The sequence below is a fragment of the Tubulanus polymorphus genome, chromosome 10, assembly GCF_964204645.1.
Source record: "Tubulanus polymorphus chromosome 10, tnTubPoly1.2, whole genome shotgun sequence".
NCBI lineage: Eukaryota > Metazoa > Nemertea > Palaeonemertea > Tubulaniformes > Tubulanidae > Tubulanus > Tubulanus polymorphus.
The window spans coordinates 5,798,985-5,826,345 of NC_134034.1; the positions used below are offsets into that span (position 1 = coordinate 5,798,985).

The 27,361-nt window shown below is 37.8% G+C and overlaps 1 protein-coding gene across 1 annotated transcript in view; it reads right to left on the reverse strand.

The window, feature by feature from the left end:
- LOC141911523 (band 4.1-like protein 5) overlaps positions 1-13,079 on the reverse strand; it is a 44,805-nt gene extending 31,726 nt beyond the window's left edge. Inside the window, exons 1-3 of the mRNA XM_074802511.1 lie at positions 12,642-13,079; positions 3,116-3,220; positions 654-696 (exon numbers count right to left, since the gene is read on the reverse strand). Of these exons, the coding sequence (XP_074658612.1) occupies positions 654-696; positions 3,116-3,220; positions 12,642-12,785 (292 nt within the window). The 5' untranslated portion in view covers positions 12,786-13,079. The remainder of the gene's footprint in view (positions 1-653; positions 697-3,115; positions 3,221-12,641) is intronic.
- Between the last annotated feature and the right edge of the window lie 14,282 nt (positions 13,080-27,361).

The window sequence follows — 27,361 nt, forward strand, 5'->3', positions numbered from 1 at the left end:
TCCATGCATTATTCAAGGGCTGATGGAGGGTGATTTTCAAGATTAATTGGATGCAAAGAACAAATAGCCTATATGACTATATTACGCATCTATAGGCCTATAGGACAAGCTGTATAACCACTGGCTGAGTGGACTAGTTCTATTGGTCTACTAGCACACTTGCTTTCTACATACAAACAAGACCGTGGTTCGATCCCTGGTGAGTGCTCGTAATTTCACTGTCACTTTACTTGATGACAGTAACCGACAGCTCTACCTTGACATTCGCGATCGATAATACTTAATGAATGACGTACATGGGCAAAAAAGTTACAAGGTGACTTTAAAATGTTTGTGCGGGCAACTGGATTTCAATACAACCAGCCTCGCGGCAGTTACAGCCTTTAAAACTTAGACGAGCAGCGATTAAAAGTAAAAGTTGATGGCCGATGAAGGTTAACCCCCTGAGCCATCAGCTGCATTGACCTTCGGTCGCAGGTAAGCTAAAAGAGAATGTTTGTCATTTCTTGTGGGTGGGCTTGCACATTTTCTTTTTTTCTTCTTATTAGACACATTGCAAGTAGCCTAAAACGTGAGGTTTTCAGAATTGATGAGACATTAAGAATCAATTTGGAGTGGGCTTACTTTTAGGCAAGAGATTACAGTGTACTTACTTTTACATTGTTTCTTAATTGTTTTGGTTGGATCTAACCAGTGCTGGAATTTAAGATTGATAGAATTTATTTCTAACATTTACCATTCAATGCAATGTTTCCTCGTTCATCATTAGATCTATAAATCATTAGGCCTACATGGTTTTCAAGATGACAACAGGTTTGATAAGAATGCCAGGGGCCAGAGGTAGGCAAAAGAGGAGAAAATGTTCACTGTCCCAAAACAATTTAACAAAGTCATGCTACGGGAATAGCAGTTCATTCTACTCATTTATTGAAACTTAAAAGGGCAAATGCCATCAAAATTGTACTCTGCGATTTCTTAACCAGAAGAAACTTTAGTATACATATAACGACCTGAGATGTTACTTATTGAAAAAAGGAGCACGAATTAGCCATAATAGCTAGCGGAATAGTCATCTATTCATCCTTCACTCCGTGCGTATAGTTCATATTCAACCCACGGGTGGCGCTATTTATAATGTTAACTATGACAATCAACACAAGCACGTATGCGCGCTCTTACGCGTAGCCTATGTATAATCAATAAAATAAACACCATTTGTTCACCGTAATCACTGACCTACAGCGCTACTCACTGATATACGATTATCATGTCATATGGTAAGAGTTTATTAATTCAAATCACTCCCAAAACGATAAAATATTGCATGAAATGTCTAGTGAAATGACTGAGAGCCACGAGCGTTTGTCAGAGATGACGTCAGAAACACGCACCTGCTAGGATAAACAATAACAGTGAGCATGTGCTGAAATTGCCAACTTAAAAGTCGTATTTCTCAGTAATGGCTGAACTAAAATTCAAACCAGTTCCATATTTGATATTTGTGAATACATCACAAATGAAAATGAATCTTACACAATATTCTATTTTGATGGCATATGCTCTTTAAGACTAGAGGGGTCCAAGGACACAATGCCCACTTGGGATATGGTTTCAAATGCTAAATGAATAATCTAACAATTCAATATTCAACACCCCCTGGAGACCATATCCTACTAAGTTATTCTACTTACTATTGAACATCCCCTGGTGACCATATACAAAACCCAATGACCTTGAAACTCACAACAATCATAGAACATATCAGGAGCTACAATTTTGCAATTGATTGCTGTAACAGAATAAGCCTATGTACCAATAGGCCTATATGGAAATACTAAGTTATTGTTCTATTCAATGCATCACCGCCCAGCCCCGGCCAAATCGTCTCCGTGCGATCGCGGCTTAACGTTTTTTCTGGTAAAGAAATCGCGGAAAGTACAATTTTGATGGCATTTGCCCTTTAAAACTCACGACAATCATAGAACATGTCATGAGCTACAAGTTTGCAATTGATTATGGTTAAAAACTATGCATAGGTACCAATATAAATAGACAAATTGTAGGCCTATATTATTCAACATTTAACTCCCCCCGGTGGAAAGAACAAAGAATCAGGTGATCCCAATTCCACGTGAGATGTACCCTATGCCAGTGCTAATAAAATTCAAATATCGAGACTTTAAGTTAAAACCTGTTGATATTTTCCTGAAAAAAGGCCGCCTATCGAATCAAATTTCTCATGCTTATGGGCCCTTGGGGAAAAATATGTGTAAAAGATCAAGATAATTGATCGAAGAGTCTTCAAAATTTCCCTTCGAAAATTTCAAAAATGTGTAAATAGTGCTAATTTTAGTGAACTACAATGGCTGCCAGTTGGCCATTTTTATTCTGATCAAGCAAATTTTTGGGTTGAAGATAGGCCTATATCATTTAAGTAGATACACGAATAAACCAATTATGAATACAATCCATAGATGCGTCTCCAAAACTTTCCACAATAACTGGATTCCATCAACGAACAGACGAACGGACGAAAAGTGAATGCAATAAAAAGTGCTTATTTTGGCACACAACAATGACTGCCAAACGGCCATCTTGATTTTGATCGCGCCAGTTTTTCAGGCAGACGATGTATCCAGGGTATAGGGCCTATACGTCTATCAACAAAAGATAAAGACAACTCATTGAAGCATCTTCAAAACTTCCCAAAATAACTGTATTCCATCTACATATGGACGAAATGTGAAAGCAATAGCCCCCGGGACTCAAGTCCCAAGTGGGCTAAAAAGGGCTCTGCAATTTGTAGGTATTGGTCCATAGAATATTCATAATCAATTTGGAATTGATCTCATTTAAACTTTAGGACTAGTAGCAATTTAAAGAAATAGAAGCCCCATCCCCAGGACCGCCCCCGTGGAGGACTAATACACAAGATGATCTGTAACAACTTTGTAGGTCTTGGTCCATAGAACATTCATTCCAAATTTTCGGTCATAGCTGAGCTTAAAAGTGAATTTAGACGTTAAGTTGGCTAGTTTCCTGTGTGTCGAAAATTCCATCAATTCTACTGATCTCGATAGTGATTAAACACAGGAAAATTCAAATAACTACTTACATTCACATTTGCAGTATCTGTAAATTGTAATCCAAAGTAATCCTTTTCAACTATATCCAGGTGATAAAAAACTTTCTCATAAAGTTCATGTGCGTCGACTTTTTTCTGTAAGACATCGCAAGGAATTATAATTACACTTGACTAACAGGCAATGTAATGAAAAGAGTAAGCTATGTGTTAATCACAGTTGAATTGTGTAGTGTTCTAGTCATTCAAGGGTTAGATAGTAGCAATCAGTTCCGCGGTAAAAGTGCAGATCCACGCCTCTCATGATAGACGCATTCTACTGAATTACAAATTACTGTATGCAGACTCGGAATGATGTTTCTAGGAATCCAATGCAGAGATTTATTTTATGATATATCCAGACAAGAAAGTAGATTTTTTGGCTGTTTTCCTGTAAAAAGTCAGGTTTTTTTTTAACTGTACGCCACATTTAAATGCAGAATTGTCTCAAATCTTTACCGGTACTGAAATGATGTAAGGGTTATCGGTGCAATTATAGTATAGTAGAATCCTCTTTATTCGGATTACTTGGGATCTACAAAATTCATAGAGTTTATGGGAAATTCAGATTAAAGGTCATTAGACTAAAATCCGGATTAAGCCAATCTGGATTAAGAGGGTTCGACTGTAAAAACATTTCAATCAACCGGCACCTAAAGTCTATTTATTTTTGATTGTCCTCGATCTTTTTGGGATATTTCGCTTAATTTTGGGTGTGCATAGCTCAAATAGGTCTTAATCGAATCAGTAGAGTTGTGCAGTCCAGATAAATCGTCGTTTTTATATCCATTTTGTACCAAGTTGAAGGATCGATGAATATTCTCGAAAATTGAGCTTTAAATCGGCAAGAGAGACTGCCATTTTGTTCCAGTTTGTTTACTTCTTTATGCAAATGAGCAGTGTGTACCATGTGATCTGGGTAAGTTTATTTTTTATGGGGAGAGTACTTTGCTCGCACAAGTTTTACAACACGGGTACGGCCGCAATGGTTGCGCTATCATAGGCCTAAATCATTTCCAAACTGCTTTGTTTTTATAGCTTTGACAAAGCCATGTTTATTTACTAAAACAGCGTTCTAGGGTAATATTGTGAGTCCTTGATTGGTCTCTTGGCGACAAAAAGCTGCTTCATACTCCATGATATAATTGACATATCCTCGCCTCATTGCGCATGTGTGCAATGCCTCATTTGCATAGAGAAATAAGCAAAAACGAAACAAATGGCGGTCTTTCTCGCCGATCTAAAGCTCAATTTTCAGGAATATTCATCAATCCTTCAAAACAGTGTAAAATAGATATAAAAACGATGATTTATCTGGACTGCACAATGACTGAACAGATTCGATTAAGACCTAAAAAGATCGTGGACAATCAAAAATAAATGGACTTTAGGTTAAAAATTGCTAGCTAAATGCTAGCTAAATAGTATATAATAGTTAAAACCTGATAGGCCTACAGTAGAACTGGCGTAAGTCGGACAGCTTTAAGTCGGCCCAAATTCCAAGGTCCTGTTTTTTTAGGTTCATTTTCCTATCAAAATCTGTCCCAAAGTCGGATTCTAGAGGTGGGAAATTCGGCTAAAATATATATTACGAATGTTTCAATTCAATGAATTTTTCAATCCCTCAGTTTGACAGCTAATTTCAATTATTTAAAAAAAGATTGTTACTGGCACGCAGCGTCTAGGCATATGTGTACTGGTAGACGATTTTTAAGTCGACGGACGCATGTTTAACGCATGTTTACAATAGTAGTCTGCTATAGAATAGAGTATTGACCCATGTCACTCATTGGTTAAGGTTTAGGGTCTAATTCTGTATTTAATTCGGATTTTTCTTAGAAAACTCCCAAAATCCGACTTACCCATAATCGGAATTTTTCTAGGTTGGAACTTTTCCGTGGTCCCAACGTGTCCGACAACGCCAGTTCTACTGTAAGAAACTCTCTCAAATTCAATTCAACTTTATGTTGGGTGAAAGGACTCATCTAGAATAGGGCTTAACACGACAGAAGAGCCTTCTTTCAATGAAAAGCTGCCTGAAAACATTCTGTCGCAAACTGAACATTTTGAAGAATCCCAAATACTTGTATCTTGGGTCTTTAAGCAACCAACTTGAAAAATTGCCGATTTCGGCATTTTGTGAGAATAACTTACGTCTTCGACATTCAGCTCAACTACAAACTTCAAGTAGGGCCCTGTTTCTAAACTCTTGGATAAATTAATATGTCTAATTGATTCTTTGCATCACATAAGCCTTAAGTTAGAAGGAAAGTTAGTTTGGACACTTGGGGATGATAACAAGGCCTATAGCCCACTTAAGATCATTGTTTAACTAATCTAGCTATCAAGACAATGCAGTTTAAAATGCCAAACCAATGGGTACACAGCAATTAAAGCTGTGATTATCATCAAACAACACAATGCACTCACTCAGTCTCGCTACAATTTATGATGTACATTGAATGTTTTAAGAAAAGTCTTTTAAGCCTATCGCACATGGCGACTTTTTCGAGCAATTCTCGAGCAACCACCCCATTTGCTCGGTGTCGATCGAAAAAAATAGCATGTCTGTGGCAACGGGAGACAGCGATTCCTTGTTGTCGGAAGGATTTGCTCCTCGTCACCCAGTATCAAACATGTTTGATATTGGGCGACGGAAAATCGCTCGGGAGTTACCCGCGTGCAGTAGCTGGAGACACCCAGTGACAAGCGACTCATCAACTAGCCAATGAGAGAGCGAATGATTATCATGTGATACTTCCAAATACCTCCGAGGCAGTAGCGCGACCATCTAGACAAATCACATGATACTGATGTTTGCCGGGAAAGATAATTGATCCGTCGCCAGTGGTAGCAGACAGGAGACACCAAGCGATTGATTGCTCAGCATTGCTTAAAAATCAGTCGCAGCAATAGGCGACCAAAAACCGTGTGCGCCGGGCTTTAGAAATAGGTGACACAGAAAGACACAATTTTCATAATTTGAGGGATTTCGTACCCTCAAAAATGGATTTTGGAATTTGAGGGGTTTATGAGGGATTTGAGGGGCTGTAAGAACCCTGTCTGATGCAAAAATCGCGACGATATCAAGATAATAACAAGGCTAACAACCCATTTTCTAGTGGAGACATAATACTACACTGAATTCCTGATTCATGACATTCTGAGTCTGAGACCAGGGCCAGACCTGATATTCTAATTTTAGGGGGCAGAGAAACCTGAAAAAGAGCAGTTCTATGGATTAGGCCTATTTTAAGGGGCGGATGATTTGATACGTGACGATTCATGCCAAGCAAGCCAAGAATATATAGGCCAATAGGCCAACTTATTTTTCAGTGACCCTTTATCTAGAAGTGTCTGGTCAAATTTACTGAGAGCCCAAGGAAAAGGCAATGTGTTCATTAAAATTTTATCATTTCTTTATGTTACCGATGTAAAAATGCCCATTTTATACTTTTTTAATGATGACAATGTAAATTTGCCTCTTTGGGCGACAAAATTTCACAAATTGCTTTGTATAATTTTCTGAATGACATAGATAGAACATAGCCATGTGAGGTATCATCTTCACGGTTTAAATTGAGAATTTATTTCAAGGCATTTAAAACAGATAAACATATGTAATACCTAACAGAATTAAAACACCAAGTCACCAAAATACAAGTCTCTAAGGATCTCCGAAACCATGAGTTTGTAGTCAACGGATACCTCCACCTCTTCATTATCTGACCAATAGGCAATTGTGTATTCAATTTTACATCATTTCGTTTTTTTTGCACGATTTCACATATAAGATTTTCCCATGATAGACACACTCGTGGTAATCATCCTCAGTCCATGAATGATCAATATATTTATCTTTCAGTATAGCTGGATCATTGATGATAGAACGAATTTGTTCATCAGTACCATCAAGTTCTCCTTCGGCTTCCTTAGAAACTAGGACCGCCTCGAATTGTCACGTAACATGGTTACATTCCTGTGTGTCTTTATTATGTTGCTTTGCCTTAATTCACAATTCTTTTTCGATAGTGATTTCATCCGATTGAAGTTTCCGGAGATTTCTTATATTACGTCCACGAGTGATGGCAAATCTGACTATTTTCTCCTGTATATTAGAGGCGGGATGACCTGAAGACACTGGAAAATTTCATCTACTGGCAATTCCTCACCGAAGATAATCGCTTTCGGCTGATAACGAGTCTAAAGGTTTCTCATTTAATGATTCCAAATTTTCAACGCAGCTTTTCGGATATGGCACCATCTCCAGGTTACTGAGGTTGTTTTGATTAGCATACAATTTTCGTATCTATGGCCCAGTTATGACCTTTCCTAACAGTCCCAGCACCTGTAGATGAATAATTATGTGATCGCTCTTTAAATCCTCAATCAGTGTAGTTTTCAATGTCGTATTGTTGTTACAGGCTCACTTCAGGTAATGAAGTAATTTTTTGTGCAAGTAAAAGTATACACTACTTAAGTAAAATAATTACACACGTAACGGACAATACCAAATGCTGCATTTTCACGTTTCATAAAATTTTTGAAACCAGGCGGGTCTCTTTTGCCGTCTTTAAACCTCATTTTGTTAAATGCTTTAATAACATTGACAACCTTACAACTACTACCGAATAGTTTTCCAATGAAATTATAACTTGTGTCAAAGTTCTTGAGAACTGTGATAGTTTTATGCGATAAACCATCCAACGGATGATGATTACAATTCAGTTCTAGCCATTTCATCTCTAATTTTTCTTCGAGCTGAGTCACAACACAGTGGTTCACATTAAACCTATCAGATAGTTTTTAATATGACTTTTGAATGAGTTATAAGCATCAACAAATTCAGTCGTGAAATAATGCCTATGTCTCTGCAACTTCGTTTCAGAGAATCACTGATATGACTGATATAATCCATTTGAGTGCCACCTCTTAATGTAGCAATCTGTAAAACATATCCAACCTGTCTATCATCTTCGTTTGAAACACAAATATGAACTTCATTAATATGTTCACCTTTCAGAGATGTGGCATCCCATGATGCCAAAGTTATGTTGTCATTATCAACTTGTAGTTCAGACATGATGCCCAATTCATATGCAAATTAAGAAAGAGTTGTTGGATATGCCTTGTTCAATTCAAGGGCAGTGAGTTCCTTGACGATGGGTTGCAATAGCCGACTAGTTGCCTCAACTGAAACTTGGTCATTAAACAATGATATCCTGCTTTGCAATATGATACACTATAAGTTTTTTTTTTGTCCTTTTTCACATTAATTGAATTATCATCAGCACTCCTATCCATTTTAGCATCTTCAAATTGCAATGGTTAAGTCAGTAAACTCTGTTTGCAATGAAGCAAGCTGTGTCTTCAGCGCTGCATTATTCCATTCTAATTCAACTATATTTTTTTCTAACTCAGAAATATGTTTTTTGCTTCACACTTGTTTTTAGCAATTCCATTTTTGATTTCTTAATCTCTGCATAAAGACTATCAGCTTCCAGTTTATTTCGCGAAGATTTAATCGTCCTTTTGCTTTATCTTTGAATCTCATACACAAATTTTTGATCTCGATTTCCTCTCTTCAGTCTTACTATTCAAAGCTTGAATCAATTGAGCTTTGGTGGCAGCAAATGATGTAACCGACTTTAATTCTGAAAATTTTCTCCGGTAATTTCGGTTCGATTAACATATCTTTTTAACAGCTCCTCGGGGATGATAACAACTCGAACAATCAGCTCTTAACTTTTTCGGTGATGGCGAGTACACGAGTACATAGTTTCACAATCGCTTAGATGGTGTCGACGTAGACAATGGCGCGGAAATAAGTCCTGATGATTGGGAAAAATCTGCAGCTTGACCTTCTGATAACTGAGACCCAGAGAGATTTTCAGTCAATGATGACTGTTGAGATGTTGCAGATCTGGTTGCACTTAAATCCAAAGATTGACTGGAATGGACATGGGCAGTCTTCATCCAGAAACTTTGAAATAGAGTTCAAATTTCTGTTGATTTGTTTCTTTAAACTTTCAAGGTCCAGCACTTTTCGCCGTATATATACATAGAGCATCAAAATTACAATGGCAGAAATCCTGTGATAAATTCCTAACTTCTTCACCAGGTGATTTGAATTGCTTTGCTGTCTTATTCAGGCTATGAAGATAGAACACTAGTCCAAGACGAACAGACATGTGGCTGAGTCAACCAGTTACAGGATCATAGTCATTCTTATACGACTCTATCAGATCACTTACTCGCTGTGCCATGATTATGAATTGTATAGTCCTAAAGAAAAACAAAATTGTATAAGCAAATAATATCAAAAATAAGAAAATTCAAATAAAAATGACATTCCACATTGTTTGTATTTTTTCAATATTCAGGTTCATGATCCAATGGGGAGATACTTGTAAAAAATGTCTCATGTGATATGAAGTCAAAAGAGGCCAAAGAACGAGGTATTAAAATTAAAGTGGACATGCTTGCGTCATAACAAAATTAACAAATATGTTAAATATAATTTCAAATCCCCACTATTTTGACAGAAGAAAGCATGTAAACATTGTCATGTGTTTAGCCACGTGCTTATGATATTGTAGTGAACCAATCAGGGTATCGCTTTGTGATCACGTGAACTAATTGTGCGCAAACGAGCCGGTTAGTAAACAATGTTCCAAGCGAAAAAAAACACGTATACTAAATGGAAATACATAAATGAGACATCAATTTGGCCGATAGATAACTACCCCTTAGTCCTATACCATTTTAAAGAATAAGAATGAATTCTTAAATCATTTTTCTTATCGAGAAATTTGATAGTCAAAGTTGACGAAATTTACGTGAAGAGCCGCCATATTGGCTTCCTCACTTGAGACCTTCATGATGGCGGCCTCCATGAAACTTGATTGAGTTCAAGGATGCACCCCAAAACGATGTTTTTAACTAAAAACAAGTCAAATTTTGTGTCTGGACTATTCTCAAAAGCGTCTTGGCATTCCTTTTATATGAAATAAAGACATGAAACTCACCTTTCTGCCGAAATTGCTGCCGATTTGTTATTTTTTGTCGTATCCAAAAAATTAAAATACCGCATGCAAAATTATAATTACGCGCTTACAAAATCTCGTAGATTTACGTTGAAAAACGCAATTTCAGTGTGATTTTGAATTGTAAGTCTCCAGAGACTGTCAAAAAGTCTGCGATATTGTTGGGAATGATTTTTATTACCGCATCGCTCGATTGTAGCGACTGGTGCAAGTGCCTACAAAACAGTCCGCATTTTCAGCTGAATCAAGGCCTTTTCTAGTAGTTAGGGATTTCAAGTGAAAATTTTCCAAACACTATAGAAACAATTTAAAGGGCCTAAATGAAAGAAGGGTTTAATATAAGATCATAGCAATTTACAGAAATAAAATCGGTTGCGCCGTTCAAAAGTTATGAAGGAATTTGTTGGCTGAAAATCACACTTCTCAGCCATAGAGTCTTCATTAGGAAATGAACTAAAGGTCATAAGGTCAAATGGTGACCAAATGATCAATTTCTTAGTTAAGAAACAATTGAAAGTAGAAAAGAAACTTGTATATCTTTGGGAATTGTCATCCAATTTCAATCAAACTATGGGAAAAATCAGAATAATAGTTTCCCTATTGATTATAAAACATAAACTAATAATTAATTAAGCCAATTAAGGGTAATTAGCTTAATTAATTGGCTCATTGCCAGATCCAGGTATTCATCAGCTAAAAGCAGAGGATAAATGTTTACTTATTTGTGTTACAACTTTACAGGGATAAATATATGCGACCATAATTTGTCGCAGACCTCGCAACACATAGAAATTGGTTGCCATGGTAACCACTATAGCAACAATTGATTCTTGGGATCAATATGGTTGCTGGCGCTCGGAAAGTATTTCAAACCCAAAAACGCATCATGATTGGTATCAAAATGACCGTATTTATCCCAGCTTCCTCTATTTAATCAGGATTCATGCATTCAGTTGATTGGTAAGAAAATATTAGAGATCGAATAAGAATTCTTGATTTTCAAATTTAGGCCAAGTTGTGTTAGGCCTATAGGATCTTCATAGCTGAAGAAGATCCAGAAGGAACCTTTATGGTATTTAAAGTACTCGAAGAAGGATTTATCAATTTACACTTTTATCTTTTGCAGGTGACTCCAAGAAATATGGTGAAGTTAAATAAGCCGAACCCATGTTGAAAAAATCATTATGCGAAATGTAGAATTGTAGGCAAATCCCTTAAAGCTTAGGCCTACCACTGGCTGAAGGGAGTAATTTAAACTGCAACCTTCTTATCTGAATAAGCTTCAATAGATAAGTCAATGGATTTGTGGATTGAGAATTTGATTGCTTGTAATTAATCAAATACAGCAATTAGAAATTTTGTGGCCGCCCAAGTTCAAAGATGTTCATAAGAGTTTGGCCATTTCAATTGTAGCTTATAGTTGATTAGTAAAACATAAATAAATTATTATTTGATAAATAAATATTGTATTTTCATTTCAGTTTAGTTTTTATATGGTCAGTTTTATTGGGGAGAGGCAGGGGGCTCATCTAGCTGCTTTTTCAGAATGATTGTTGAGCCGAGCGAGGTAGGCCTAAAAGGCCTTCAGAATAACACACGGGATTTCTTTAGCTTCATCGGTTACATCAACCCCAAAGTTGCTCAAAATAAAATTATTATCATAAACTTCATTGATCCTGGGAGAAAATGACTTAAAACAACTTAAAACTAGCGTAAACAGCTGATTTACACATGTAAACAAACGCTAACGCGAACCCGGAAGTGAATGAAAATGCCCGGATGTAGCAATTTTTTCGATACTTTACAGCAACTTTACAGCAATTTCCGGGGAAGACGGCTTAACGAATCAAACTAAAACTGTTTGCTATATAAACTAAAACTACTATATTTTTACACCTGGGGGAGAACTAATTTCTAAATTTCATAATTTGATGAAATATATTGCATTTAAAACTTTATAGTGTCGCAAAATCGGTCAAATTGCCGGTACAAACAAGTACGGCATACCTGGATGTCAATCAAGAACTTTTGAAAACACCTGTGAAGGTTTCGTGATCCCCAGTCCCGCCCCTTTTTTGCGAGATCGCCTAGAGGTTGGGCATCTCAAAACTGCATTTTTCGAAATCCGCGGTGAAGAGTACACGCGCACCTGTCAATCAACAATCTATAGTTGGCTGGAGTCCAACAGCTTGTAACTCGCGAACTACGCCGCGCATCAACATGGAATTTTCAACACAGTACAAGATGCTTATTATCTTCCCTCGAAAATTTAGTTCAAGTAAATCGGATGACAATTACTGAATTTATCAAGTTCATAACTTTTGAAGTGGGAAAAAACGGCACTATGGCCGGTTTTGATCACGTGATCTGGAAACCCTATAGTAGTCATAGAATTAGATTTACGGCAGCGTCGTTTTTTTTATATGTGCCAATTTAATACCCCTGATATATGAACTACGTATCTAAACACTTACATCAACATAAACAGTCAAATCGGTTCCATCTAGCAACATGACGCGACAAGTGATGCTATGTTTTGGCGGTCGATCCTCGACTATGCCTCTTTTGACACCACGACCTGTCCGGCGCCGACTCAGGAAACGTATCAAAGCAGCCATATTTTCTTTGTTGACTCAAAACTTTATAAGTTCCTTTTTTACGTTTACACAGCACACAGAGCAGAGGACGTGCCTTTTTGTTTGTGGATTTGTGGTCAGTCTTTTTTGTGTGTAGTAGGCCTAACACGTAAGTAAAAACAGGCGTTAATCCATCGCTACTGTTCATTTAAAAAAAACAACAACAAGAAAACCACCATAAAAGGGAGCTACAATAATTCCATGCTGTTGCTTCCAGCTTAGTTTTGGGAGATCTTGAGATTTTACCGACAAGAAGATAAAAACGAAAAATAAAGTTTCAGCCCAAATATCGCCAATACGCATGCGCCATTCAAATCAATTCAATTCAAAATTATATTTATTAATAAAATGCATTTTATTGTTCCATACAAAAACAGGAATTCATCGCAATATTGTAACGTCAAAAAACAAAGTGACCCACTATGTTGACAAATATATGCAAATTTACAGGAGTAAAAGAATCAATATTCTAGACTGGTTACCGGTCTCTATCTCCATATTGAATGGGACAGGCAACCAGTCTATCAATATACCGGTAACTCAAATCAACAAGGGTAGCTCCAATAATATCCAAACATTAGCAGTCAGCCATATCCGTGCTGGACTGGTCTCCACCTTCGGTTAAGCAACCGATTTTTGCGGGGTGTTACTAAAACTATGCACTACTAAAACGAAGACCGAAGACCTATGCACTTTGCGAGACTAAAACTATGCATGACTAAAACGAAGACCGAAGACCTATGCACTTTGCGAGACTAAAACTATGCATGACTAAAACGAAGACCGAAGACCTGTGCACTTTGCGAGACTAAACCTATGCATGACTAAAACGAAGACCGAAGACCTATGCACTCATTAGAAATCATAACTAGGGGCGCTATCTGTATATTCAACCACCTCTGTCGATGAGTATAGGCAATAGGGACCTACTCGATATAAACATACATAAGGAAAAGTAAAATGTTCGTTTATTTTTCTCGGTTGCATAGGTCTTCGTTTTAGTAGTGCATAGCTTTAGTAACACCCACACACACAAAACTAAAACTATGCATGACTAAAACGAAGACCTATGCACTTTGACAAAACTTACTTCAAACTGGAATTATTCACGCAACCACTTCGGGGAAGCTCCAGTTACGACTATGCCGACAAATGTACGTATTTACGACGAATGAAACGAAGTTTTCATCTATAAATGTGCGATTTCTATTATATTCGATTTGCTGCGTTGTCGTGGCTAATACATTATTTTCACAAATAATTGTTTACGATTCTATTCTTCTATCAATACTCTACACTCCGCTCGAGGCGGATCTCATCTTGAGACCGTAATAATATTACCGACTCGAGTGATATCTGAGTTGGATGTCTCGTATTTTATAAAGTTGTCCAAAATTTTTCCAAAAACATCTTAGAATCGAACGGTTATCCGGGATGATCGGATCCTGATCGATCGAAGTCCACTGTTGTAGGAGTACGCGTTATTGTGACTGATAAATTACTCGCCATTAACCAAAATTGAACTGGGTGCATAGGTCTTCGTTTTAGTAGTGCATAGTTTTAGTAACACCCACACACACAAAACTAAAACTAAGCATGACTAAAACGAAGACCTATGCACTTTTACAAAACTTACTTCAAACATGGAATTCTTCACGCAAGCACTTCGGGGAAGCTCCAGTTACGACTATGCCGACAAATGTACGTATTTACGACGAATAAAACAGAGTTTTCATCTATAAATGTGCGATTTCTATTATATCCGATTTGCTGGCTAATATATCATTTTCACAAATAAATGTTTAAAAGATTCTATTCTTCTATTAATACTCTACACTCCGCTCGAGCCGGATCTCATCTCGTGACCGTAATGATATGACCGACTCGAGTGATATCCGAGTAGGATGTCATGTATTTTATAAAGCTGTCCAAAATTTTTCAAAAAACATCTTAGAATCGAACGGTTATCCGGGTTGATCGGATCCTGATCGATCGAAGTCCACTGTTGTAGGAGTACGCGTTATTGTGACTGATTAATTATTCGCCATTAACCAAAATTTAACTGGGTGCATAGGTCTTCGTTTTAGTAGTGCATAGTTTTAGTAACACCCACACACGCAAAACTAAAACTATGCATGACTAAAACGAAGACATATGCACTTTTACAAAACTTACTTAAAACATGGAACTCTTCGCGCAACCACTTCGGGGAAGCTCCAGTTACGACTATGCCGACAAATGTACGTATTTACGACGAATAAAACGAAGTTTTCATCTATAAATGTGCGATTTCTATAATATAAGATTCGCTGCGTTGTTATGGCTAATACATCATTTTCACAAATAAATGTTTAGGATTCTATTCTTCTATTAATACTCTACACTCCGTTCGGGCCGGATCTCATCTTGGGACCGCAATGATATGACCGAATCGAGTGATATCAGTGTAGGATGTCATGTATTTTCTAAAGTTGTCCAAAATTTTTCAAAAAACATCTTAGAATCGAATGGTTATCCGGGTTGATCGGTTCCTGATCGATCGAAGTCCACTGTTGTAGGAGTACGCGTTATTGTGACTGATTAATTATTCGCCATTAACCAAAATTCAACTGGGTGCATAGGTCTTCGTTTTAGTAGTGCATAGATTTAGTAACACCCACACACGCAAAACTAAAAAACTATGCATGACTAAAACGAAGACCTATGACTTTTACAAAACTTACTTCAAACATGGAATTATTCACGCAACCACTTCGGGAAAGCTCCAGTTACGACTATGCCGACAAATGTACGCATTTACGACGAATAAAACGAATTTTTCATCTATAAATGTGCGATTTCTATTAGGCCAAAAATGCATTTTTTCTCATGATTTTGAAATCCCGCCCGCATCGGAAAAATCATCGGGAAATTAGATGAAAATAATGTCCATCCTCCCGCATCATAGCTCGAAGATAAATGTGTTTTTTTTATAAGAATTAAAATCCCCCCACCCGCATTGATATACTAACCATATCGTCATCTTTTTATCATTTTATTATTTCTCTATGAACGTATCGAGAAGTTTCGTTTTAGTAGTGCATAGTTTTAGTCTAATCTCAACCTTGGGGAATTAGTTATGTAACCATTTCAAAGACCTATGAAACCAATGGAGTGTCTAAGTTTTTCATTATGAATTACTGTTCGTTGGTTTCTACCGCGTTAAAAAAGGAGTGGTGTACGGGGATTGTAGTAGAGGGTAAAGTGGTTGGTCCTGTCTAAAAGAATGTATGGCCCTTAAAAACGTTCCACTCTGACATCGCCCTCCAATTCATTTTGCGAAAATTGAAGCCAGTTTAAATATTGGGTGTCTGGAGTCAAGTTGTTTATTGCTGTACGTGACACTGGGTGTCCGTTTTCTGCTGTGTAGCACTTATGCACTCATCGATTCACCTTAAAATTGTCACCACACCTTATTTTGGCGAATAAACTGACGTGGATCGTTAGTCAAGCCCACGCAATGGGAACTACAACTATGTACATTTGTACGACTAAATTGAAGACATATGCACCAAACGTGGCATCCTCGCTTGGCAGGTTTTAATTGCCGCCCGCCGGAAGTTCACGCCAACACATACCCTTGCCGCAAACCCTCTATTGTTCTTATTACATCGCCCACGATTTCTCGGGTGGAAAGGTTCCCGCTCAGCGCCTACCAGTCTATATTCTAGCCAATCAGATGCGTTTTTCCTGGCACAACGTTTGCTCTATAAATACCACGCATCTGATATGTATACTGAGTGGGAACCTGTCCGCACGAAAAATCGTGGGCGATGTAGTAGACCAGTAAAGGGTTTGCAGCAAAGGTTTGTGTTGGCGTGAGCTCCAGCGGGTGGCCATCAAACCTTGGCAAGTGAGGATGCAAACGTGCACCAAACGCTGTCAACAGCTGTGCGTTTGTCCAGAACGTGGAAGTTAAAAGACACCTAAAAAATTCAGTTGTCCAGTATGCCAGCCGAATCAGCGTATCGGAAAATGAGGCCAACCACTCCTCCAAAGGGCATCAGCTCTTTGACAAAAAGATATAATGTCCTTAAAAACAAGCCTGACTATAAAAAATGAACTTCTCGCGTAATTTTATTTAAAGAAAAACAATACAGTTTGACGTGGGCTAATCCTGACTTTGACTATCAAAAAAAGTATTTACTCAGGTTTGCACAGATTATGGAGCACAACCGGCCTGGGCAGAGACTTTTTACCAAGGGACTATCCATTTATAACGTACGCAAAAACTTAGACCCACCTCCTTTCCTAGTACCTATTTGTATGTAAGTTTATGCGGCGCACGTACTCCACCAACATTTCGCGGACCAACCCCCCTAGCCCACATCCACACGCTCATATGTTACACCCTGAGCAGAATTACATTTTAAAATACATTAAGGTGCATACAATACGCAACACTCTTTCACCCCCTCCCCTTTTGTTTACAATTGCATGCAATTTAATAAGATACCCTCCCACCCAACAACGCGTACATAATAAATGTATACCCCACAACTAATCATACTTAAAATACCTTTAACTGAAATCCATAACTGGTTGATTTCTTTAATATCTTCGTGCTTATAATAATGCTAATAAAAACCTTGCTATACCCTATACCCTTAGTGCCTACCATCAAATAGAATTATGGTTTCGCATATCTTAAAACGTATAATTATATGTTACAGATCATAAGATGCTTCACTTTTGTTATCAATCACATGCTATCAATGGATACTAATTATCATGGTTCTATAGTACATGTAATTGTTGTATACGAGGCTCTATAGTACCAACATAAACAAACCACCGCGCAATCGGCATGAAACTTAAAATTCGAACCTGGTTCACTAGTGTAACACTAAAAAGATAGGATGGTTTAATACCTGGGAATGTAAATATATCGCTTCTCTTTTAATAAAGTCGATTTATGCCTGTAGCTTCACGTCTTCCCTCGGCAGGGATTCGAACCTGATGGCATTGCTACACTCAGCCACGCACTTACCGTGGCAAACCTCGATGCCATCAGCTTCGAATCCTAGCCGGGGAGGATGGTAGCTTCATTTATCGTCTTCATGAAATAATACCAATTGCAAAGATGCAATATCTGCAAAACAGTACAATTGTTTTTTTTTTCAACTAACACGACAATATTTTGCAGGAACATATCGATTTGTTTTTTCAATGAATAACGCTAAATGAAGTTGAATTGACTTGGGCTGAACAAAATACATATAAAATTACTGAAGAACACTGTGGTACCCAATGTACTACACAACAAGCTTGGCAAATCTACTACCCCAAGTTTTAAACCTTTCCCGGGTTAAAAAGAAGCATACGGTAAAAATGTCAATACTTAAATTCCCAGTTTTATTTCCCTAGTTATCAAAACTGGAATCTGTTCTAGCGGCAGCAGATTACGTAACAATCCTTGCATAGCATTACAATTCGACGACATAGTCACGGTGTATATCCCAGGGGCTAGTTTAAGGATTCTTGAAAACGGAATTCCTAAATCAATTTAAACTGCACTGGGAATCAATATGAGAGTTTAACATTCGTGCAATTCTGACGCAGAGGCACTAACAAATAGCCACACAGCCAATTAACAATTCAAAACGCAAACATAAAAAGCAACAATTAACCAGCAAAATCAATTTTGCAATCGATTGTGATCACAATATCTAGGCCTATGCCTCAGTACCAATTTAATATGGAAATACCAAGTTATTCTACTATTCAAAGCCCCTGTTTTTCTTTGAATACCACGTTTTTGAAGAAAATTAAGTAAATTCGCAGCGGCAATAATTAGAACCTGTCCAAAGTCGGTATTTGGCTGCAGCAATCAAAAGTTGCTTCCAACGTGCCTGCACAGGACAGCAGCCTTGAGTGGGATCCACCCAATATTTCCTATGCTGATGGGCTCTTGGATACAAATATATACGAAAGATCAAGATAATTGATCAAAAGGTCTTCTAAATTTTCCTTGGAAACTTGAAAAATGTGTAATAAGTGCTGATTTTGGCAAACGAGAATGGCTGCCAGTCGGCCATCTTGAATCTGACAGGGCCAGTTTTTGGGCTGAAAATGCGTCTAGGGTAGATACATTTGTAACCCAAACATTTAGACATTACATTGAAGCGTCTTCAAAACTTCCCAAAATAACTGGATTCCGTCTACGGACAGACGAAAAGTGAACGCAATAGCCCGCTGGGGCTAAAGTCCCAAGTGGGCCAAAAGGCAGGCTAAGGTCAGTTTTTACTTAGAATCTGCCTTTTTGTTGACATCTCTTTTATATCTTGATCAAGGGGAAACCCTACCCAACCCTAACTCCCTGGACCCTCTAGACCCTAACGAAACCCAAACCCTGAACCCAATAGGCCCAACGATCTTTATTATTATGGAGCCATTGGCAAAACAGCGTTTACAAAAAAATGCCACATTGGCAAAATATCCACTTCCAAACATACACTCGAGGCCGCTTCAATTTCAAGCGGCCTTGAGTGTATGTTTGGAAGTGGATATTGAAGAAATAGTGGATATATTAAAACTTCACTTTCAAGCGGCCTCGGTAGCTAGGTGAGATTAGACGTGATGTTATTGCATCCACTGAGTGACAAGTGGGTTCGAGTCTTGCTGGCTGCTTATAGTGTGCGGGCAACACTTCAGAGGCCATCCCGTAGTGAGGTTAAATGAATAATCCGATAGTGTTAGTCTTCGACTGGGAAATCGAACAAAATCCAAGCGACGTATAAATTAGCAAAACTAACAAAGACCCACCAGACCCGAGGCCGAACCCCCTATCTGGGTCATCGTGACTCACTCAATGGGCATGATGGATACTGTGGATAAGTTAGTGCCCTATTTTCACTGTGCTGTAGTCATTGAGTGTCCCTGGATCAGCGAGCGCCAGCTGGACACAGAGCCGGAAAAAACTAAAAACTGGACGGTCCGCGCGCGCACCATGGCAGGCCTTAGATTCGTGCCACAACTGAACACCCTCAAACCACGTGCCTCAAACTGAATCACACGAAAAATTGACCTAAGTAACATTTCCTGCTGATGTTGCTTGTGTGATCTTTCGACTATTGTTAGGCCTAGTAGGCAGCGACTGCTGTTTAGGGCCTTTAGAGCTGAAAAATTGAGTTCAAATTACGCTGGCGGAACGGGGAATCGGCTTGCGGCATATAAACAAAGACTGGTTTCCGCTTACATAATCCAATCAAATAAAGATTTATTCCTACTCACACACCACCCGAGGGCATTACACCATAACGACGTAGCAAAGTTAGCCTCTTTTATTAATCTTTTATTAGGGACAGATTAAGGGATTTATTTTCGATTTCGTTTCACAATTCATGTGGTCCGAATGGGCCCTACAAATTCTCGTCTACTATGCTGTTCTGATATATTATATATTTGTCGAACTCATTACGAGGCGGTTGCTTCAGAGAAAATGGAAATTTAGCCTAGTTCACATTAACGAAATATCCATTATGGAAGGCCAAACGTAGAATTTACTATGGTGGCCACAAAGTGTCAGTCTGGACAGCAATAGCATACGTATTTGGTCCGGATATACGGAAAAGAATATATAACCGGTGACCTATGCATGGATTATCATGGAATGTTCCAAGGGTTATTGCGGCCACGCTCCATCACTGTTATAACCATCACGTCAGTACGGTATGCCCTACCGTAATAAATCAAATACAAAATACTACCTGGTACTCGAAAATTGCTAAATGCATCTTTCACATACCCTGGAAAATATTCAACTGAAATAATTTGAAAGTTTCCTCAATTTATGTTGATTAACTGCTACTGCCTACCGGCAAATGTGCTATATGCCTGACGATGAGCCAAAATATCTTTCTAGAATACACGTTGAGTACAACTATAAAATTGGTCAGACAATTGAAGTAACATATTCCCCCAAAGCATGTTTAATCAAGTTATTTACAGTATTTTCACTCAACTATTTCGTTTACCGGTACGAATACCCTAGAAATATTCGTTACGGTACGGTACTAACCGTTAATACGGGATTGAAGAAAGATCAAAGTTAAAAATCTCTACCGGTACCCGAATTAAAACAGTTACAATAAGGCCTAATTGTAGAACAACTGAAACTGATTTCGACTGACATTTTTCATTTTTTTTAGTAATCCCCAAGGTCCCGATTTTTCCAGTTCGTTTTCCTATCAAAATCTGTCTCAAAGTCGGATTCTAGAATTCGGAAATTCGGCTAAGTGGGCTAGAATATATGTCCCGAACGTTTCAAAGCAATGCATATTTTCCATCTCGTAGTCATTCGGCTAACTTCGGTTCTTTTTAAGAAAATCGTTACTGGCGCGCGGCGTCTATGGTAGATTGATTTTTCTGTCGACGGACAGTTAAGCACATGTTTACAATAGTTGTCGGCTATAAAATAGAGTATTGACCCCGTCAATCAGTTAGGTTTTATGGTCTTAATATGTAGCTGATTCGGATTTTTCTTGGAAAAAACCCAAATCCGACATACTCATAATCGGAATTTTTCGAATAACATTTTCCGTTGTCCCAACGAGTCCGACTACAGTTCTACTGTATATATACGTCTAATCGTATAAGTTTCATTTCATACTTTCTTGGCCAACAAAACCGACAGATTTGGCCCTACCCCATGCACTTCTTCCTGGGTTAGAAAGTCCGACACATTGGGGGGGGGGGGGGCAGGGGGCTTCATCAGAAGCAGCAATGTGATACGTTAACAGGAGAGCTATTCGCTGGTATGAAACATGATATAAAGGGATTTTTATCCCAATGCCCTCCTATTGGTATATCGGCACAAACCAGATGGCGCTACAATACACTCAGTTACTGTTGGAGGCCCGTGTTTTCGGTTTCCCGCTGTTGACCGTTATCGTGAAATGAATCATTCCCAGATGATGGTCTTTCGTCGGTCCGGGGGTTCGGATTTTCACAGTGCGTTGCGGCGTTTTTGATGTTGTGAGTCGTTGTGATTGACATTTCCTGTAAGTGTATGGTTAGTTTATGAAATATTTCGGGTGGTTACTACCACCCTTCTTCAGTCTAAAATGACTTGCCAAATACAAACACAGTATTAATACATGAAATATGAAATAAGACACGAATCGCTGCACATTACGTTATGGGGACTAGAGCACTGACATAACTTAGAAGAAGTGTATTATGGGGGCTGAAACCATTATTGAGGTTGACAGAACGATCGGAATGAGTAGTAATCAAAGCAGATTCAACTATATGTCGTTTAGTGCGACTACTGTTGGGAAAAATAAATTGGCTCCAGAAAAATGAGAAAAGTTGACTCGAATTTAATTGAAATGTACTGAAGAAATTGAAGCATGGTAATTGAGTAACTACTAGCGGTTAGAGGTATGTTCTTTAGACAGACCCGTGAATCTGGCGGATCCTCGCATACCATACTTGAAATTCTTGATTGCCACAGTAGCGTGGCCGGGTACCCATCTTAGCTACGATTACGAAACTTGACTGCCAATTCAGAAGCACTGACCGTGACCAATTTAGAAATTACTGTTTGGCAATTTGGCAAGGCCTAGTAGTTGAAGTAGTTGAAGATTATGTTCTGATGCAATGGTAACTTTGCTAAGGCAAAAAATAGTATCTTCACGATAAATCAATAAGAGCTATGTTTTCGATCGTTCAAGTGGCAAACGTAAAAACACCTCATTGATGTTATGTTTAAATTATTTGATGTGTGTCGCTCCTATAGCCATGTACGGGTATGAGATATGAGGATATGAAAATCTCGATTTATTAGAAAATACTCATTGTTTCTTCTGTGCATTTTAATGTGACAAAATATTCTCGCATATTTATTGGTAAAAATAAAGTATTAGCCACGACAACGTATTATGATGTCAGATTATGTACAATATAAATCGAATATATGGCCAAAAAGATGCCCTGTTTCTCATCACATTGTTTTTTACCATGACGAGGGCGGGCGGTTTTCATTTTTCTGAACTTTTTTTAAAAAAAGTAGAAATAAAAATTGTTTGAATTTTTTTTGGAGATGCGGGAGGTGTCTATTCTATTTCTATTACAACAATGAAAATATCCCTCAGTGATTTCTCTACAGATGCGGCAGATAGTTTTTTTATTTTTGGCACCACATTTGCACGAACAATAAAAGAGAAAACGCTTCGAAATGATAATCACGCCAGAAATCAAACGCAGAAATAGCTCCACGGCGACCTTGGCATTTGACATAGGCCTACGGTAACCGACCCCGTTGGAGTCATCAAAGGTGCCGATGATATTTATACGATCAACTTTTCTCGATACGTTCATAGAGAAATGAAATGATAAAAAGATGACGATATGGTTAGTATATCAATGCGGGTAGGGGGATTTTAATTCTTATTAAAAAAAACACATTTATCTTCGAGCTATGATGCGGGAGGATAGACATTATTTTCATCTAATTTTCCGATGATTTTTCCGATGCGGGCGGGATTTCAAAATCATGAGAAGAAATGCATTTTTGGCCTAATAGAAATCGCACATTTATAGATGAAAACTTCGTTTCATTCGTCGTAAATGCGTACATTTGTCGGCATAGTCGTAACTGGAGCTTCCCCGAAGTGGTTGCGTGAAGAATTCCATGTTTGAAGTAAGTTTTGTAAAAGTGCATTGGTCTTCGTTTTAGTCATGCATAGTTTTTGTTTTGCGTGTGTGGGTGTTACTAAAACTATGCACTACTAAAACGAAGACCTATGCACCCAGTTAAATTTTGGTTAATGGCGAATAATTAATCAGTCACAATAACGCGTACTCCTAAATATGTCTGGTTTCGTCGCTATAGTATACTATTTATTAAAAACAATTACATCAATATCATTTATGTAGACCTATCATTCTTAAAGCTCAGGTTTTTAGCGTAAGAGGTTTGGACGAATATTCATCCCAAAGTCAATATTTCGAATTATCAGACCTAGGTCATTTTCCTTCGTTTGACAGTCGGAGGAATATTCCTCCCGAAGTCGATACTTTGAATATCAGAACTGAAGGTCAAATTCTCTTCGTTTGACCTTGGGAGGAATATTCCTCCCAAAGTCAATTGTTTGAATATCAGACCCCTTGGTCAAGTTTCCATCGATTGACTTTGGGAGGAATATTCCTCCCGCAGTCAATTTTCACAATAGCGGTCCTCTTAATTGGTGATGATCAATGATCGTGCGGCTCATATTTCTATTGTGTGCCTATCCGGTGTAACGCGCGACACGCTTACATAATCTTATCTGTAAATGTGAAGACCTCGGGGGCATTATGTTCTCTAAAGCCCGACATTATCCCACATTCGGGACTGTGAATGGGTTGATTTTACGGATGAGTCGACATGTTTCAACAATTTTTAACTGTTCATTTTTGAATATTTGAAGACTAATGAACTAAAAATTACTTAAATTTTTGATACATTTTGAGAAAGTCACAAAACATTTGAGACTGCGTTAACAGTGGACTTCGATCGATCAGGATCCGATCAACCCGGATAACCGTTCGATTCTAGGATGTTTTTTGAAAAATGTTGGACAACTTTATAAAATACATGACATCCTACTCGGATATCAATCGAGTCGGTCATATCATAACGGTCTCAAGATGAGATCCGGCTCGAGCGGAGTGTAGAATATTAATACAAGAAAAGAATCCTAAACATTTATTTGTGAAAATGATGTATTAGCCAGCAAATCGAATATAATAGAAATCGCACATTTATAGAGAAAAACTTCGTTTCATTCGTCGTAAATACGTACATTTGTCGGCATAGTCGTAACTGGAGCTTCCCCGATGTGGTTGCGTGAATAATTCCATGTTTGAAGTAAGTTTTGTAAAAGTGCATAGGTCTTCGTTTTAGTCATGCATAGTTTTAGTTTTGCGTGCGTGGGTGTTACTAAAACCATGCACTACTAAAACGAAGACCTATGCACCCGAGAAAAATTACCGAACATTTTACGTTTCCTTATGTATGTTTATATCGAGAAGGTCCCTATTGCCTATACTCATCGACAGAGGTGGTTGAATATATAGATAGCGCCCCTAGTTATGATTTCTAATGAGTGCATAGGTCTTCGGTCTTCGTTTTAGTCATGCATAGGTTTAGTCTCGCAAAGTGCATAGGTCTTCGGTCTTCGTTTTAGTCATGCATAGTTTTAGTCTCGCAAAGTGCATAGGTCTTCGGTCTTCGTTTTAGTAGTGCATAGTTTTAGTAACACCCGATTTTTGCGATCCATTTCTGTTAAATTTTTGTTATATGTTTCCTGAACGATTTGCGTCGATTTTGCGATCAAATCGAATGTTCGTTAAAAGACGATTTAGACTCATCACATGACACAAACATAGCGACGCGGAAGAGAAAGGCGGCCCTCATAACTTTACTTGAAGATGGATTCTCGCCGTCTTGTGCCGGTACGCCCCCCCCCCCCGTGGCCACGGTCACAAAATAGCCTTTCCCTTTCCGTTATAATTGGATTTCGCGGGGGACAAACAACTCCTGCGCAGGAGTGGGTTCCTGCGTCCTCCTGCGATGGATTTACCGTAGATTCACTTATAACGTATTATTTCCCAGGTCCCGATTTTTTCCTTCTACTCGGCCTCAGAGGGGAACCCCCTATCTCTTTGTGGCTCTTCACCGTTGGTCCGTTCGACTTCCTCGTGGAGATGTAACGGATTCCGTGGGCACGTACTGTAACCAGAATATCTTCTCCGTAATATTTGGATTTCGCGGGGGACAAGCAACTCCTGCAGCTGTGCTTGTCCCGCACCGGCCACCCATCTTAGGTCTCCATACGGCCTGGATCCCTTCCGGGGCGCCCCATATCTCTTCGTGCCTCTAAACCGTTGGTGGGTACGTACGTCTGGGTCCGCTCGTCCTCCTTTTGGAGGCGAGTAATTCAGCTGGAACCCTCTGACGGATAAATTGCCGGTAGCGTGACTCCAGCCTCTCCTCAGCTAATACCAATATTACAGTAAGTGTATAATTACGTTTTCATACCGAAGGTCGAAGGGTCGAGTTCAAAAATAAAAATAAATTCTCGCTGGCTCGAATTTATGGCGAGAATTTATTTTTATTTCATTCACTACCTTTCAACCTTTGATATGAAAACATAATTATACACTTACTCTAATATTTGTATAATATTATTTTTTTAATAATTTTGAAATATAGAATGATATAAATATTAAAATCTAAAGTTAATGAAATAAAAAATAAATATTATTTTAAATTGATAAATATCATTCAATATGAACCAATTAATATCTTATCAAATTTATATTTTATGATTTGTACTATTTTCAATATTATTAAAATTATAAAATATAAATATGTTACTTGTATAAAATGTACCCCCTGTGTCTATATCTCCTTAGTCGTTAAATAATACCCCCTGTGTCTTTACATCTCCTTAGTCACTTTGGTAATTTTAGAAAATAAGAAATATAAAAGTAGTTTGAAAAACATGAAAATAATTTCTATAGGCCAATATTATCATAATTTTCTTACTATTTCAATGTTATGAAATTATGTTTATATTTTCAAATAATCAGTAATTTATCTATATTTTCTAATTTATTAAAATATAAAAATGCATATCAAAATATAGTATAATAATTTTAATTTTAACAAAACGTGATCAGGGTAAGCCAATTTTTTAAGAGAGTTGGATATATGGTCAAATTCAGCCGAAAGGAAGGTTTCATCGCATATCCGTAGTGCACGGAGAAAGAGGCCTTGAGCGAGACCAATTTTGATTGATTTAGCAGTTTAAAAGAAAAGAAGTGAAGGTATGCCACAACGTTGATAGGTTTACGGTAGACTGAGAAAATCAAATGAGTATATTTATTGTGAATTAGAACATCTAAAGAGTTGATGAAGTCAATAAAAGAGGTAAGATCAAGATCATCAGAAACTAAAGCACAGAATGTCATCAACATATCTAATCCAAAAGTTAGGTTTAGAGCCAGCGTAATTTGGATGAAATTCGGATTCAAAGTGTTCAAGGAAAAGATAAGCCAAAATTGGGGATAGGCCTAATGGGTTACCCAACGAAACCAAAAATTTGTTCATAGAATTTCTCTTGGAATTGGAAATATAGATTGGTGGTACAGAGTTCCAAAAGTTCAAGTAAGCAATCTACAGGAATTGGAAGATCAAGATTGAAGTCCGGGAGTTTTCTTCTTAAGAAATTGAGAGTTGGTTCCAATGGTATATTTGTGAACAAGGAAACAGCGTCGAAAGATGTAAAGTGTTGGCCATTAGGTTTGAATATTTTTCATTTTCGTTACTAAATAATTCATGATCTTTTGGATAATTGCTTAAGTCGAAATGATGTTTTAATGTTTTTAAATCTTTTGTTACGTTATTTGTTTTTAACTTTAATATGTTAGCATCAGTATTTCGGAGGATTAATGGAAATCCACCATTAAATGTACCATCTTCATTTGTTAAAGACATATCTTAGATGATGGAATAAAAACTTTACCCT